Source organism: Scyliorhinus canicula, chromosome 18, assembly GCF_902713615.1.
Source record: "Scyliorhinus canicula chromosome 18, sScyCan1.1, whole genome shotgun sequence".
Classification (NCBI taxonomy): Eukaryota; Metazoa; Chordata; class Chondrichthyes; order Carcharhiniformes; family Scyliorhinidae; genus Scyliorhinus; species Scyliorhinus canicula.
This window is the reverse complement of record NC_052163.1, coordinates 5,689,881-5,703,251: the sequence shown is the minus strand read 5'-3', so window position 1 is coordinate 5,703,251 and position 13,371 is coordinate 5,689,881. Positions and strand designations below refer to the sequence as shown.

The window sequence follows — 13,371 nt, the reverse complement described above, 5'->3', positions numbered from 1 at the left end:
AGTGGATGGGTCAGGGTCAATGGGCGGTGTTATGGGGATAGCGAGGGGAGTGGGCAGTGGATGGGTCAGGGTCAATGTGTGGGGTTATGCGGCAGCGAGGGGGAGTGGGCAATGGATGGGTCACGGTCAATGTGTGGGGTTATGGGGATAGCGAGGGGGAGTGGGCAGTGGATGGGTCACGGTCAATGTGCAGGGTTACGGGGACAGCGAGGGGGAGTGGGCAGTGGATGGGTCAGGGTCAATGTGCGGGGTAATGGGGACAGCGAGGGGGAGTGGGCAGTGGATGGGTCAGGGTCAATGTGCGGGGTTATGCGGCAGCGAGGGGGAGTGGGCAGTGGATGGGTCAGGGTCAATGTGCGGGGTTACGGGGACAGCGAGGGGAGTGGGCAGTGGATGGGTCAGGGTCAATGTGCAGGGTTATGGGGACAGCGAGGGGAGTGGGCAGTGAATTGGTCAGGGTCAATGTGTGGGGTTATGGGGATAGCGCTGGGAGTGGGCAGTGGATGGGTCAGGGTCAATGTGCGGGGTTATGGGGACAGCGAGGGGGAGTGGGCAGTGGATGGGTCAGGGTCAATGTGCGGGGTTACAGGGACAGCGAGGGGGAGTGGGCAGTGGATGGGTCAGGGTCAATGTGTGGGGTTACAGGGACAGCGAGGGGGAGTGGGCAGTGGATGGGTCAGGGTCAATGTGCGGGGTGATGGGGACAGCGAGGGGGAGTGGGCAGTAGATGGGTCAGGGTCAATGTGTGGGGTTACAGGGACAGCGAGGGGGAGTGGGCAGTGGATGGGTCAGGGTCAATGTGTGGGGTTACGGGGACAGCGAGGGGGAGTGGGCAGTGGATGGGTCATGGTCAATGTGCGGGGTTACGGGACTGCATGGGACTGGGTCACCCTGGGTGAGCCCACTCCCCATGCTGTCCCCCTCACCCAGGATGACCCAGACCCGCGCTGACCTCTCACCCATGCTGACCCCTCACTCATGCTGACCCCTCACCCAGGATGACCCAGACCCATGCTGACCCCTCACCCAGGATGACCCAGACCCGCGCTGACCCCTCACCCAGGCTGTGACCCCTCATCCAGGATGATGGAGACCCATGCTGACCCCACACCCAGGGTGACCCAGACCCGCGCTGTCCCCGTAACCCGTCAATGTGTGGGGTTATGGTCAATGTGCGGGGTTACAGGGACAGCAAGGGGGAGTGGGTAGTGGATGGGTCAGGGTCAATGTGCGGGGTTACAGGGACAGCGAGGGGGAGTGGGCAGTGGATGGGTCATGGTCAATGTGTGGGGTTATGGGTACAGCGAGGGGGAGTGGGCAGTGGATTGGTCAGGGTCAATGTGTGGGGTTATGGGGACAGTGAGGGGGAGTGGGCAGTGGATTGGTCAGGGTCAATGTGTGGGGTTATGGGGACAGTGAGGGGGAGTGGGCAGTGGATTGGTCAGGGTCAATGTGTGGGGTTACGGGGACAGCGAGGGGGAGTGGGCAGTGGATGGGTCAGGGTCAATGTGCGGGGTAATGGGGACAGCAAGGGGGAGTGGGCAGTGGATGGGTAAGCGTCAATGGGCGGGGTTATGGGGATAGCGAGGGGAGTGGGCAGTGAATTGGTCAGGATCAATGTGTGGGGTTATGGGGATTGCGCTAGGAGTGGGCAGTGGATGGGTCAGGGTCAATGTGTGGGGTTACGGGGATAGCGAGGGGGAGTGGGCAGTGGATGGGTCAGGGTCAATGTGCGGGGTTATGGGGACAGCGAGGGGGAGTGGGCAGTGGATGGGTCAGGGTCAATGTGTGGGGTTACGGGGACAGCGAGGGGGAGTGGGCAGTGGATGGGTCATGGTCAATGTGCGGGGTTACGGGGACAGCGAGGGGAGTGGGCAGTAGATGGGTCATGGTCAATGTGCGGGGTTACGGGGACAGCGAGGGGAGTGGGCAGTAGATGGGTCAGGGTCAATGTGCGGGGTTATGGGGACAGCGTGGGGAGTGGGCTCACCCAGGGTGACCCAGTCCCATGCTGACCCCTCACCCAGGATGACCCAGACCCGCGCGGATCCATCATCCATGCTGACCCCTCATCCAGGATGATGGAGACCCATGCTGACCCCACACCCAGGGTGACCCAGACCCGTGCTGACCCCTCACCCATGCTGACCCCTCACTCATGCTGACCCCTCACCCAGGATGACCCAGAGCCATGCTGACCCCTCAACCATGCTGACCCAGACCCATGCTGACCCCTCACCCATGTTGACCCAGACCCATGCTGACCCCGGACCCAGACCCAGGCTGCCCCTCACCCAGGATGACCCAGACCCATGCTGACCCCTCACCCGTGCTGACCCCATAACCAGGGTGACCCAGACCCATGCTGACCCCTGACCCAGGATGACCCAGAGCCAGGCTGACCCCTCACCCAGGATGACCCAGACCCATGCTGACCCCTCAGCCAGGATGACTCCTCAGCCAGGGTGACCCCTCACCCATGCTGACCCCTCACTCCCAGCTACAGGGGATTCCCACTCCGCCCGACAGGGGGAACCCGGTTTCGGGCCGCGGTTTCCGGCGGAAGCTTCCGGCAGGGGCGCCGCTCCGCACTGGGGGACCGGATTGCGGCTGCACCCGGCCTGCGGACATGTGGGTGCGGAGCCTGAGCCGGTTACTGATCCGAGGTGAAGCCCTGGGAGCGCGGGAACAGTCTGTTCCGGGAGGAGGGGGAGAGAGCGGGCAGCCCCCCGGCGGACAGAGAGCTATTCTACCGGGGGGGGGATCGCACATTGATCAGCCCCACCATCCCCTTCCCAACCCTCACTGGGTCGGTACTGAGGGAGTGCTGCACTGTCAGAGGGTCAGTACTGAGGGAGTGCCGCACTGTCAGAGGGTCAGTACTGAGGGAGTGCTGCACTGTCAGAGAGTCAGTACTGAGGGAGTGCTGCACTGTCAGCGGGTCAGTACTGAGGGAGTGCCGCACTGTCAGAGGGTCAGTACTGAGGGAGTGCCGCACTGTCAGAGGGTCAGTGCTGAGGGAGTGACGCACTGTCAGAGGGTCAGTACTGAGGGAGTGCCGCACTGTCAGAGGGTCAGTACTGAGGGAGTGACGCACTGTCAGAGGGTCAGTACTGAGGGAGAGCCGCACTGTCAGAGGGTCAGTGCTGAGGGAAGTGACGCACTGTCAGAGGGTCAGTACTGAGGGAGTGCTGCACTGTCAGAGGGTCAGTACTGAGGGAGTGCTGCACTGTCAGAGGGTCAGTACTGAGGGAGTGCTGCACTGTCAGAGGGTCAGTACTGAGGGAGTGCTGCACTGTCAGAGGGTCAGTACTGAGGGAGTGCTGCACTGTCAGAGGGTCAGTACTGAGGGAGTGCTGCACTGTCAGAGGGTCAGTACTGAGGGAGTGCCGCACTGTCAGAGGGTCAGTACTGAGGGAGCTGCACTGTCAGAGGGTCAGTGCTGAGGGAGCCGCACTGTCAGAGGGTCAGTACTGAGGGAGCGCCGCACTGTCAGAGGGTCAGTACTGAGGGAGTGCTGCACTGTCAGAGGGTCAGTACTGAGGGAGTGCCGCACTGTCAGAGGGTCAGTACTGAGGGAGTGCTGCACTGTCAGAGGGTCAGTACTGAGGGAGTGCTGCACTGTCACAGGGTCAGTACTGAGGGAGTGCCGCACTGTCAGAGGGTCAGTACTGAGGGAATGCCGCACTGTCAGAGGCTCAGTACTGAGGGAGTGCCGCACTGTCAGAGGGTCAGTACTGACGGAGTGCTGCACTGTCAGAGGGTCAGTACTGAGGGAATGCCGCACTGTCAGAGGGTCAGTACTGAGGGAGTGCTGCACTGTCAGAGGGTCAGTACTGAGGGAGCGCTGCACTGTCAGAGGGTCAGTACTGAGGGAGTGCTGCACTGTCAGAGGGTCAGTACTGAGGGAGCGCTGCACTGTCAGAGGGTCAGTACTGAGGGAGTGCCGCACTGTCAGAGGGTCAGTACTGAGGGAGTGCTGCACTGTCAGAGGGTCAGTACTGAGGGAGTGCCGCACTGTCAGAGGGTCAGTACTGAGGGAGTGCTGCACTGTCAGAGGGTCAGTACTGAGGGAGTGCCGCACTGTCAGAGAGTCAGTACTGAGGGAGTGCTGCACTGTCAGAGGGTCAGTACTGAGGGAGTGCCGCACTGTCAGAGGGTCAGTACTGAGGGAGTGCCGCACTGTCAGAGGGTCAGTACTGAGGGAATGCCGCACTGTCAGAGGGTCAGTACTGAGGGAATGCCGCACTGTCAGAGGGTCAGTACTGAGGGAGTGCTGCACTGTCAGAGGGTCAGTACTGAGGGAGTGCCGCACTGTCAGAGGGTCAGTACTGAGGGAGTGCCGCACTGTCAGAGGGTCAGTACTGAGGGAGTGCCGCACTGTCAGAGGGTCAGTACTGAGGGAGCGCCGCACTGTCAGAGGGTCAGTACTGAGGGAGTGCTGCACTGTCAGAGGGTCAGTACTGAGGGAGTGCCGCACTGTCAGAGGGTCAGTACTGAGGGAGTGCTGCACTGTCAGAGGGTCAGTACTGAGGGAGCCGCACTGTCAGAGGGTCAGTACTGAGGGAGCGCCGCACTGTCAGAGGGTCAGTACTGAGGGAGTGCTGCACTGTCAGAGGGTCAGTACTGAGGGAGTGCCGCACTGTCAGAGGGTCAGTACTGAGGGAGTGCTGCACTGTCAGAGGGTCAGTACTGAGGGAGTGCTGCACTGTCACAGGGTCAGTACTGAGGGAGTGCCGCACTGTCAGAGGGTCAGTACTGAGGGAATGCCGCACTGTCAGAGGCTCAGTACTGAGGGAGTGCCGCACTGTCAGAGGGTCAGTACTGACGGAGTGCTGCACTGTCAGAGGGTCAGTACTGAGGGAATGCCGCACTGTCAGAGGGTCAGTACTGAGGGAGTGCTGCACTGTCAGAGGGTCAGTACTGAGGGAGCGCTGCACTGTCAGAGGGTCAGTACTGAGGGAGTGCTGCACTGTCAGAGGGTCAGTACTGAGGGAGCGCTGCACTGTCAGAGGGTCAGTACTGAGGGAGTGCCGCACTGTCAGAGGGTCAGTACTGAGGGAGTGCTGCACTGTCAGAGGGTCAGTACTGAGGGAGTGCCGCACTGTCAGAGGGTCAGTACTGAGGGAGTGCTGCACTGTCAGAGGGTCAGTACTGAGGGAGTGCCGCACTGTCAGAGAGTCAGTACTGAGGGAGTGCTGCACTGTCAGAGGGTCAGTACTGAGGGAGTGCCGCACTGTCAGAGGGTCAGTACTGAGGGAGTGCCGCACTGTCAGAGGGTCAGTACTGAGGGAGTGCCGCACTGTCAGAGGGTCAGTACTGAGGGAGTGCCGCACTGTCAGAGGGTCAGTACTGAGGGAGTGCCGCACTGTCAGAGGGTCAGTACTGAGGGAGTGCCGCACTGTCAGAGGGTCAGTACTGAGGGAGTGCCGCACTGTCAGAGGGTCAGTACTGAGGGAGTGCCGCACTGTCAGAGGGTCAGTACTGAGGGAGTGCCGCACTGTCAGAGGGTCAGTACTGAGGGAGTGCCGCACTGTCAGAGGGTCAGTACTGAGAGAGTGCCGCTCTGTCAGAGGGTCAGTACTGAAGGAGTGCTGCACTGTCAGAGGGTCAGTACTGAGGGAGTGCCGCACTGTCAGAGGGTCAGTACTGAGGGAGTGCCGCACTGTCAGAGGGTCAGTACTGAGGGAGTGCCGCACTGTCAGAGGGTCAGTACTGAGGGAGTGCCGCACTGTCAGAGGGTCAGTACTGAGGGAGTGCCGCACTGTCAGAGGGTCAGTACTGAGGGAGTGCCGCACTGTCAGAGGGTCAGTACTGAGGGAGTGCCGCACTGTCAGAGGGTCAGTACTGAGGGAGTGCCGCACTGTCAGAGGGTCAGTACTGAGGGAGTGCTGCACTGTCAGAGGGTCAGTACTGAGGGAGTGCTGCACTGTCAGAGGGTCAGAGATTAAACAGATGGGGAGTGTGTATTACAGAACTGGGAGCCAGTGTAGGTTAGTGAGAACCAGTGTTGATGGGTGAACATGACTTGGTGGGTGTCAGGGCACAGACAGAAGATAGATGGCTGACTGGTCAGGGGAGATGTTTAAGAACATCGGGTCTCATGGTGTGTTTCTATTTCCCTAGGCCGGCAGTGTGTGTTCCAGCGACTAGGACTCCCCAACATGGTGAACCTGCGCTTTTGCACATGTTGTAAGGAAGGTCTCTATGCTGCGACAGATCTCCACCAGCTTGACTGTTCACAGCTTGACCCAGGGACTGAAGACATCGACGAGCGCTACACACCCCAGCAGCGGGCAACTGTGCTCCAGGTGCTGAACACAGCCTCCCGGGAGGAGCTGGCGGGAATCAAATTGCTCCGTGGCCGGAAGTCAGCCAACATTGTGGAGTACAGGGATGCACGCGGGCCATTCACACACCTGCAGTGTCTATTGGAGGTGCCACTCTTCAAACACAAAACCATAATGAAAGTGTGTCAGTCAATCCTGAACCCCAGCGGGGAGCCTGGGAGGAGAGACAAGAAACTCCACGGACTGAAGTTTATCAAACCTGATGTAGAGCGAAAGCGACTTCTGGTAAGGAGCAAAGTAAACTGCGGAAAGGCTGTACAAACAGTATACTGGATAGACGATGGGTATACTGGATAGACGATGAGTATACTGGATAGATGATGGGTATACTGGATAGATGATGGGTATACTGGATAGACGAAGGGTATACTGGATAGACGATGGGTATACTGGATAGATGATGGGTATACTGGATAGACGATGGGTATACTGGATAGAAAATGGGTATACTCGATAGATGATGGGTATACTGGATAGACGATGGGTATACTGGATAGACGATGGGTATACTGGATAGACGATGGGTATACTGGATAGTCGATGGGTATACTGGATAGACGATGGGTATACTGGATAGACGATGGGTATACTGGATAGTCGATGGGTATACTGGATAGACGATGGGTATACTGGATGGAAGATGGGTATACTGGATAGATGAGTGGTATACTGGATAGACGATGGGCATACTGGATAGACGATGGGTATACTGGATAGACGATGGGTATACTGGATAGACGATGGGTATACTGGATAGTCGATGGGTATACTGGATAGACGATGGGTATACTGGATGGAAGATGGGTATACTGGATAGATGAGTGGTATACTGGATAGACGATGGGCATACTGGATAGACGATGGGTATACTGAATAGACGATGGGTATACTGGATAGACGATGGGTATACTGGATAGACGATGGGTATACTGGATAGACGATGGGTATATTGGATAGACGACGGGTATACTGGATAGACGAAGGGTATACTGGATAGACGGTGGGTATACTGGATAGACGATGGGTATACTGGATAGACGATGGGTATACTGAATAGACGAAGGGTATACTGGATAGACGATGAGTATACTGGATAGACGATGGGTATACTGGATAGATGATGAGTATACTGGATAGACGATGGGTATACTGGATAGGTGATGAGTATATTGGATAGACGATGGGTATACTGGATAGACGATGGGTCTACTGGATAGACGATGGGTATACTGGATAGATGATGAGTATACTGGATAGACGATGGGTATACTGGATAGGTGATGAGTATACTGTATAGATGATGAGTATATTGGATAGACGATGGGTATACTGGATAGACGAGTATACTGGATAGTCGATGAGTATACTGGATGGATGATGGGTATACTGGATAGACGATGGGTATACTGGATAGACGATGAGTAAACTGGATAGACGATGAGTATATTGGATAGACGATGGGTATACTGGATAGTCGATGGGTATACTGGATAGACGATGGGTATACTGGATAGACGATGAGTAAACTGGATAGACGATGAGTATATTGGATAGTCGATGAGTATTCTGGATAGTCGATGGGTATACTGGATAGACGATGGGTATACTGGATAGACGATGGGTATACTGAATAGACGAAGGGTATACTGGATAGACGATGAGTATACTGGATAGACGATGGGTATACTGGATAGATGATGAGTATACTGGATAGACGATGGGTATACTGGATAGACGATGGGTATACTGGATAGGTGATGAGTATATTGGATAGACGATGGGTATACTGGATAGACGATGGGTCTACTGGATAGACGATGGGTATACTGGATAGATGATGAGTATACTGGATAGACGATGGGTATACTGGATAGGTGATGAGTATACTGTATAGATGATGAGTATATTGGATAGACGATGGGTATACTGGATAGACGAGTATACTGGATAGTCGATGAGTATACTGGATGGATGATGGGTATACTGGATAGACGATGGGTATACTGGATAGACGATGAGTAAACTGGATAGACGATGAGTATATTGGATAGACGATGGGTATACTGGATAGTCGATGAGTATTCTGGATAGTCGATGGGTATACTGGATAGACGATGAGTATATTGGATAGACGATGAGTATACTGGATAGACGATGGGTATACTGGATAGACGATGAGTATATTGGATAGACGATGGGTATACTGGATAGTCGATGAGTATACTGGTTAGTCGATGGGTATACTAAATCTGCAATTGATATACAATACAAAATAACAGTACTGGATATATAACTTGTATACTGGAAATATTAGTTTACTGGATATGCAACTGATATACTATAAATAGAATAGGTATACTGGATATACAGTTAGTATACTAGGCACACTCAAACCAGAGAGACTCCAGTGCAAGATCTGCCGGTGTGCTGTAGATGGCATTGATGGAAGACTTTAAATACAACGTGGTTTATTTTGACTGTCTCCCTTATTTTTAAAATAAATTTAGAGTACCCAATTATTTTTTTCAATTAAGGGGCAATTTAGCGTGGCCAATCCACCTAACCTGCACATCTTTGGGTTGTGGGGATGAAACCCACGCAGACACGGGGAGAATCTGCAAACTCCTCACAGACAGTAACCCGGGACAGCCGGGGTCCTCAGCGCCCAAGTCCCAGTGCTAACCACTGCGCCATATGCCGCTCTACCATTTCCTTTATGAATGTGAGGGCAGAAGTTTATAGTACGGGGCTGGTGTCTGATGTCAATACAGAATTGAAAAATCTGACAATAGAAATTAAGGTTCTGTTGAAATGTGCTCGGATGTAAGATTTTGAATGTGTAGATGTGGTGGTTGCGCATTGCTGTTGAAACAGGCTGTGGTGGGGGCGGCACGTGGCACAGTGGTTAGCACTAGGACTATAGCACTGAGGACCCGGGTTCGATCCCGGCTCTGGGTCAGTATCCGTGTGGAGGTTGCCCATTCTCCCCGTGTCTGCGTGGGTTTTGCCCCCACAACCCAAAGATGTGCCGGGTAGGTGGATTGGCCACGCTGAATTGCCCCTTAATTGGAAAAAAAAATAATTGGGTACTCGAAATTTAGTAAAAAAATAGAAACAGGCTGTGGTGAGATTGTCTGCTTCATGTGTTGCTGAATGTTGCAGCTCAGTAACGTCTGGCTTACCAGTGAAATGCTTTTGCTGCGCAGAATCTAAATCTAATCCTTTTATTTACCATAAGGCTGCGAAAAGCATTGTGTCGATCGTGTTTGGAATCCGTAAGATTGCATGGGCTCACGTGGATCGGAATCTGACTGTTCTGGACTGGAATCAGGAGACGAGCCACCGGTATATGAAAGGTGCCTACCTACCCTCCATCTACCTCGAGGAGGCAAGTCAGCTTGGCAGGTTTTTCTCTCCCCTTCTCTCTCTTCCATTACTCTGGGCTCCCGTTGCACTGTGCCAGGGAGAAGTGGGCAGTCGGATTATCTCCTATCGAGGATAGAAAATGAAGGGATGATCTAATGGAGCTGTTTGAGGCAATTCAAGGAATTGATCGGGTAGATAGAGAGGTACTGTTTCCTCTGGCAGGATTCGGGTTGCAAGCTATCCTTGGATGGGGGTTTAACCACGTGATCTCTTCCTGTAGCCTAAATAGCAAATAAACTGGCCTTATCCCTATCACCAATATTTCACTAATCAGTAAATATTCCGATCAAAAAGAATGAGGTTTTGCTTTTTTAAAATAAATTTAGAGTACCCAAGTATTTTTTACAATTAAGGGGCAATTTAACGTGGTCAATCCACCTACCCTGCACATCTTTGGGTTGTGGGGGTGAAACCCACGCAGACACGGGGAGAATGTGCAAACTCCTCACGGACAGTGACCAGGGCCGGGATTCGAACACGGGTCCTCAGCGCCGTAGGCAGCAATGCTAACCACTGTGCCACAGAATGAGGTTTTACTGATGGGAGATTAATGTTCAATCCCTGGAGACTCCAGAGCAATCCTGGAGGACTGACAACCACAGGATGAGGCCTGATATTAAAATGAGAGTTTGGAGAGCGGCAAGGTAGCCCAGTGCACTGCTGCCTCACGCCGCTGAGGACTCGGGTTCGATCCTGGACCCGGGTCACTGTTTGAGTGGGGTTTGCACATTCTCCCCGTGTCTGTGTGGGTCTCGTCCCCCACAACCCAAAGATGTGCAGGGTAGCTGGATTGGCCACGCTAAATTGCCCCCTTAATTGGGGATTTGTTTTAAAAAAATGACGCACTTGTTCACTCGAAGGACAATGGAAATCTCCTACCCACTCCTCCCGAAGGTTATTGAGGCGGCAGGACGTGAATTGAAAATTTCAGAGCTGAGATTGATGAGTGTTTTGTTAGGCAGAGGGATTAAAGGTTACTGAGCCAGGGCAGGTCGATGGAGTAACGGTACAGACCAGCCATGATCTAATGGATGGATCAGACTCCAGGGGCTGACTATCTGCCTCCTGTTGCCATGAAACTGTGATGCAGCTTGGGGGTGGGGAAGGTTGGGGGGGAGAAGGGGAAGGTGGGGGCGGGGGCGGGGGGGGGGGCGCGGATACAATGGACTGTGCAGCAAGATTCCAAAGTCCTTACAGATCCCTTGAAAATTCTAACCTTTTCCATTTATTTGCAGATCTCTGCCGCCGTCGCACGAATCCCCAAAGCAGATTTATTCCTCTTGGAGAAGCCTAGCATCTCAACTCAGAACACGCACCTGTTCCCTGTGACTCTGCACCTGCGCACGATTGAGGCCATGTTACACGGGCTGCTGGGAGGCGGCTTCCTGCAGGATGGTCAGCACAGGGTGCTGAGCGTGGTGCGCACTGCCATCGGGAAACACTTTGAATTAATGGTGGGGGAATCTCGGACCAGCGGGAGGGAACTGGTGCAGCAGCTCATGCTCGACTCGGTGACGCAGGAGCACCCACGGGTGCTGTTCCCTCGGGACACACTGACCCGCTATAGGAGACTGTTTCAGAAGGGAAATGCGGATCGGGGAGAGGAGATGTGCGATGCATTGCTGCAGGCTGTGGCCTTCTACGAATTTCTGTTCAACAATTCTTAAATAACGCAGCAGGTTAAAGAGGGACTCTGCAGTTAGCACCGATACATTAACAGATGCTGGTTGTGGTCAAAATGGACAGGGAAGCCCCTCCTGTATCTGCGTGGGTCTGACCCCCCACAAGCCAAAGATGTGCAGGGTAGGTGGATTGGCCATGCTGAATTGCCCGTTGATTGGAAAAAAATAATTGGGTGCTGTAATATTAAAAACAATATATGGAATGGACAGGGAAAGAATTTCTCCCAAATTTCCTCCTCCTTCCCACCCCTTGCTGATGTTTCATGAATCTGCCGTGTGATTCATCGGTCACATTCCATTGCTTCGCCCATGTAGCTGTTTCCTTGTAGCCTCGAGTGCTCACTGATATTCTGGGCAATATTTATCCCTCAATCAAAATCACAAAGACCACAGATTATTTGGTAGTTTTCATATTGCTGTTTGTGGGATCTCGCTGGGTGCAAATGGGCTGCTGCATTTCCAACATGACAACGATGACCACATTTCAAAAGTACATCGTTGGTTGCAAGTCACTTTGGGATGTCCTGTGTTTGTGAAAGGTGGCGTAGAAATGCCAGTGTTTTTCTCGTGCGTGAGCTCTGATGGTAAGTGTCGGATTGGTTATTTGACTGCAATAGGCTTCTCGGCCGAGCCAAATCCTGATGCCTATTTAAGCATTGATTAATTTTTTTCCTCTTCCTCATCCAAGGGTGCTGGGGCCAGTGATTAGAACCCATTTTGCGCAGAGCATTTAGTGCAGAGAGCTGAAACTATTGCATGCAACAGCGAGCAATAACTTCAAGCAAAAATGAAAACAGAAACACTCAGCAACATGTGTAGAGAGAGAAACATTTTGGGTTTACTGACCTTTCATCAGAAACAACTTCTTGGGAAAAAAAAAGGTCATGTCTATCTTGGTCTGAGGTGCCCGAAGTTCCGGCAGTATCTAGATTGCAGCTCCGCAGCTGGTGAAGAAGTTCAGTCTCTGGGGCTATACTGAGTTAACTATTTTAGTCAGGGTTGGGGTGTGGCAATAGATTTTGGTGCGTTGATTCGGGTGTGGGTCAAAGAGAAGGATTCTTTTCCTAGTAGCGATCTGATGGAAAATGTGCCTGTGAAGCTGAGAGTTTGTTGCTTCAGGCGAGGTGGAAGAACATGGAAAGCCTCCCCATTGACTGTATCTAAAACAGTTTTTAAAATTCTAGCTGGAGCTCAGTATACAAGTCACCCAGACGATGATTCATTTATGCACCGACTGAACCATGTTATGTGGCTTTTAACCAGGCCCTCTATTGGGACTACCCGTTTGATTTTACTGCTAATCTGTCCTGATCTTTTTTTAATAAACCAATTTATTTTTCCAATTAAGGGGCAATTCAGCGTGGTCAATCCCCCTACCCTGCACATCTTTGGGTTGTGGGGGCGAAACCCACAGAAACACGGGGAGAATGTGCAAACTCCACACGGACAGTGACCCAGAGCCGGGATCGAACCCGGGACCTCGGTGCTGTGAGGCCCGAGTATATAAATCAAGGCCTTCCTTTTAAAAAGAATGATCATTGTGAAGTGAGGCGATTGTACATTTAAACCCGACTTGCCTCATGGTTATTTATTATTAAATCGTTTCACTGGAATTACTTGTCATTTTTCCTTTTTAATTTAGAGTATCCAATTCTTTTTTTTCTCAATTAAGGGGCAATTTGGTGCCCCTTCTGCACACCTTTGGGTTGTGGGGGTGAGACCCAGGCAGACACTGGGAGAATGTGCAAACTCCACACGCACAAAGACCCGGGGTCGGGATCGAACCTGGGTCCTCGGCGCCGTGAGGCAGCAGTGCTAACCACTGCGCCTCCGTGCTGCCCTACTTGTCATTTTGTCATGAATGGTTTTGTGTTTTGGTTTATGACCAGCAGTACTGGTAACTGAGTGAGATC

General features: G+C 53.0%; 1 protein-coding gene across 3 annotated transcripts; it reads left to right on the top strand.

Moving 5' to 3' along the window:
• Positions 1–2,585: 2,585 nt before the first annotated feature.
• Positions 2,586–13,071, top strand: tefm (transcription elongation factor, mitochondrial). Of its 3 annotated transcripts, none has more exons than XM_038776938.1 (4): positions 2,586–2,666; positions 6,127–6,575; positions 9,589–9,738; positions 11,012–13,071. In XM_038776938.1, exons 1-4 carry the CDS (start codon positions 2,630–2,632, stop codon positions 11,441–11,443), a joined length of 1,068 nt encoding a protein of 355 aa, XP_038632866.1. In that variant the 5' UTR covers positions 2,586–2,629; the 3' UTR covers positions 11,444–13,071. The 3 variants fall into 3 exon arrangements, with proteins under 3 accessions (XP_038632866.1, XP_038632867.1, XP_038632868.1); XM_038776939.1 differs by lacking the exon at positions 2,586–2,666 and adding an exon at positions 2,723–2,842; XM_038776940.1 differs by lacking the exon at positions 2,586–2,666 and adding an exon at positions 2,759–2,809.
• The last annotated feature ends 300 nt before the right edge of the window (positions 13,072–13,371 follow it).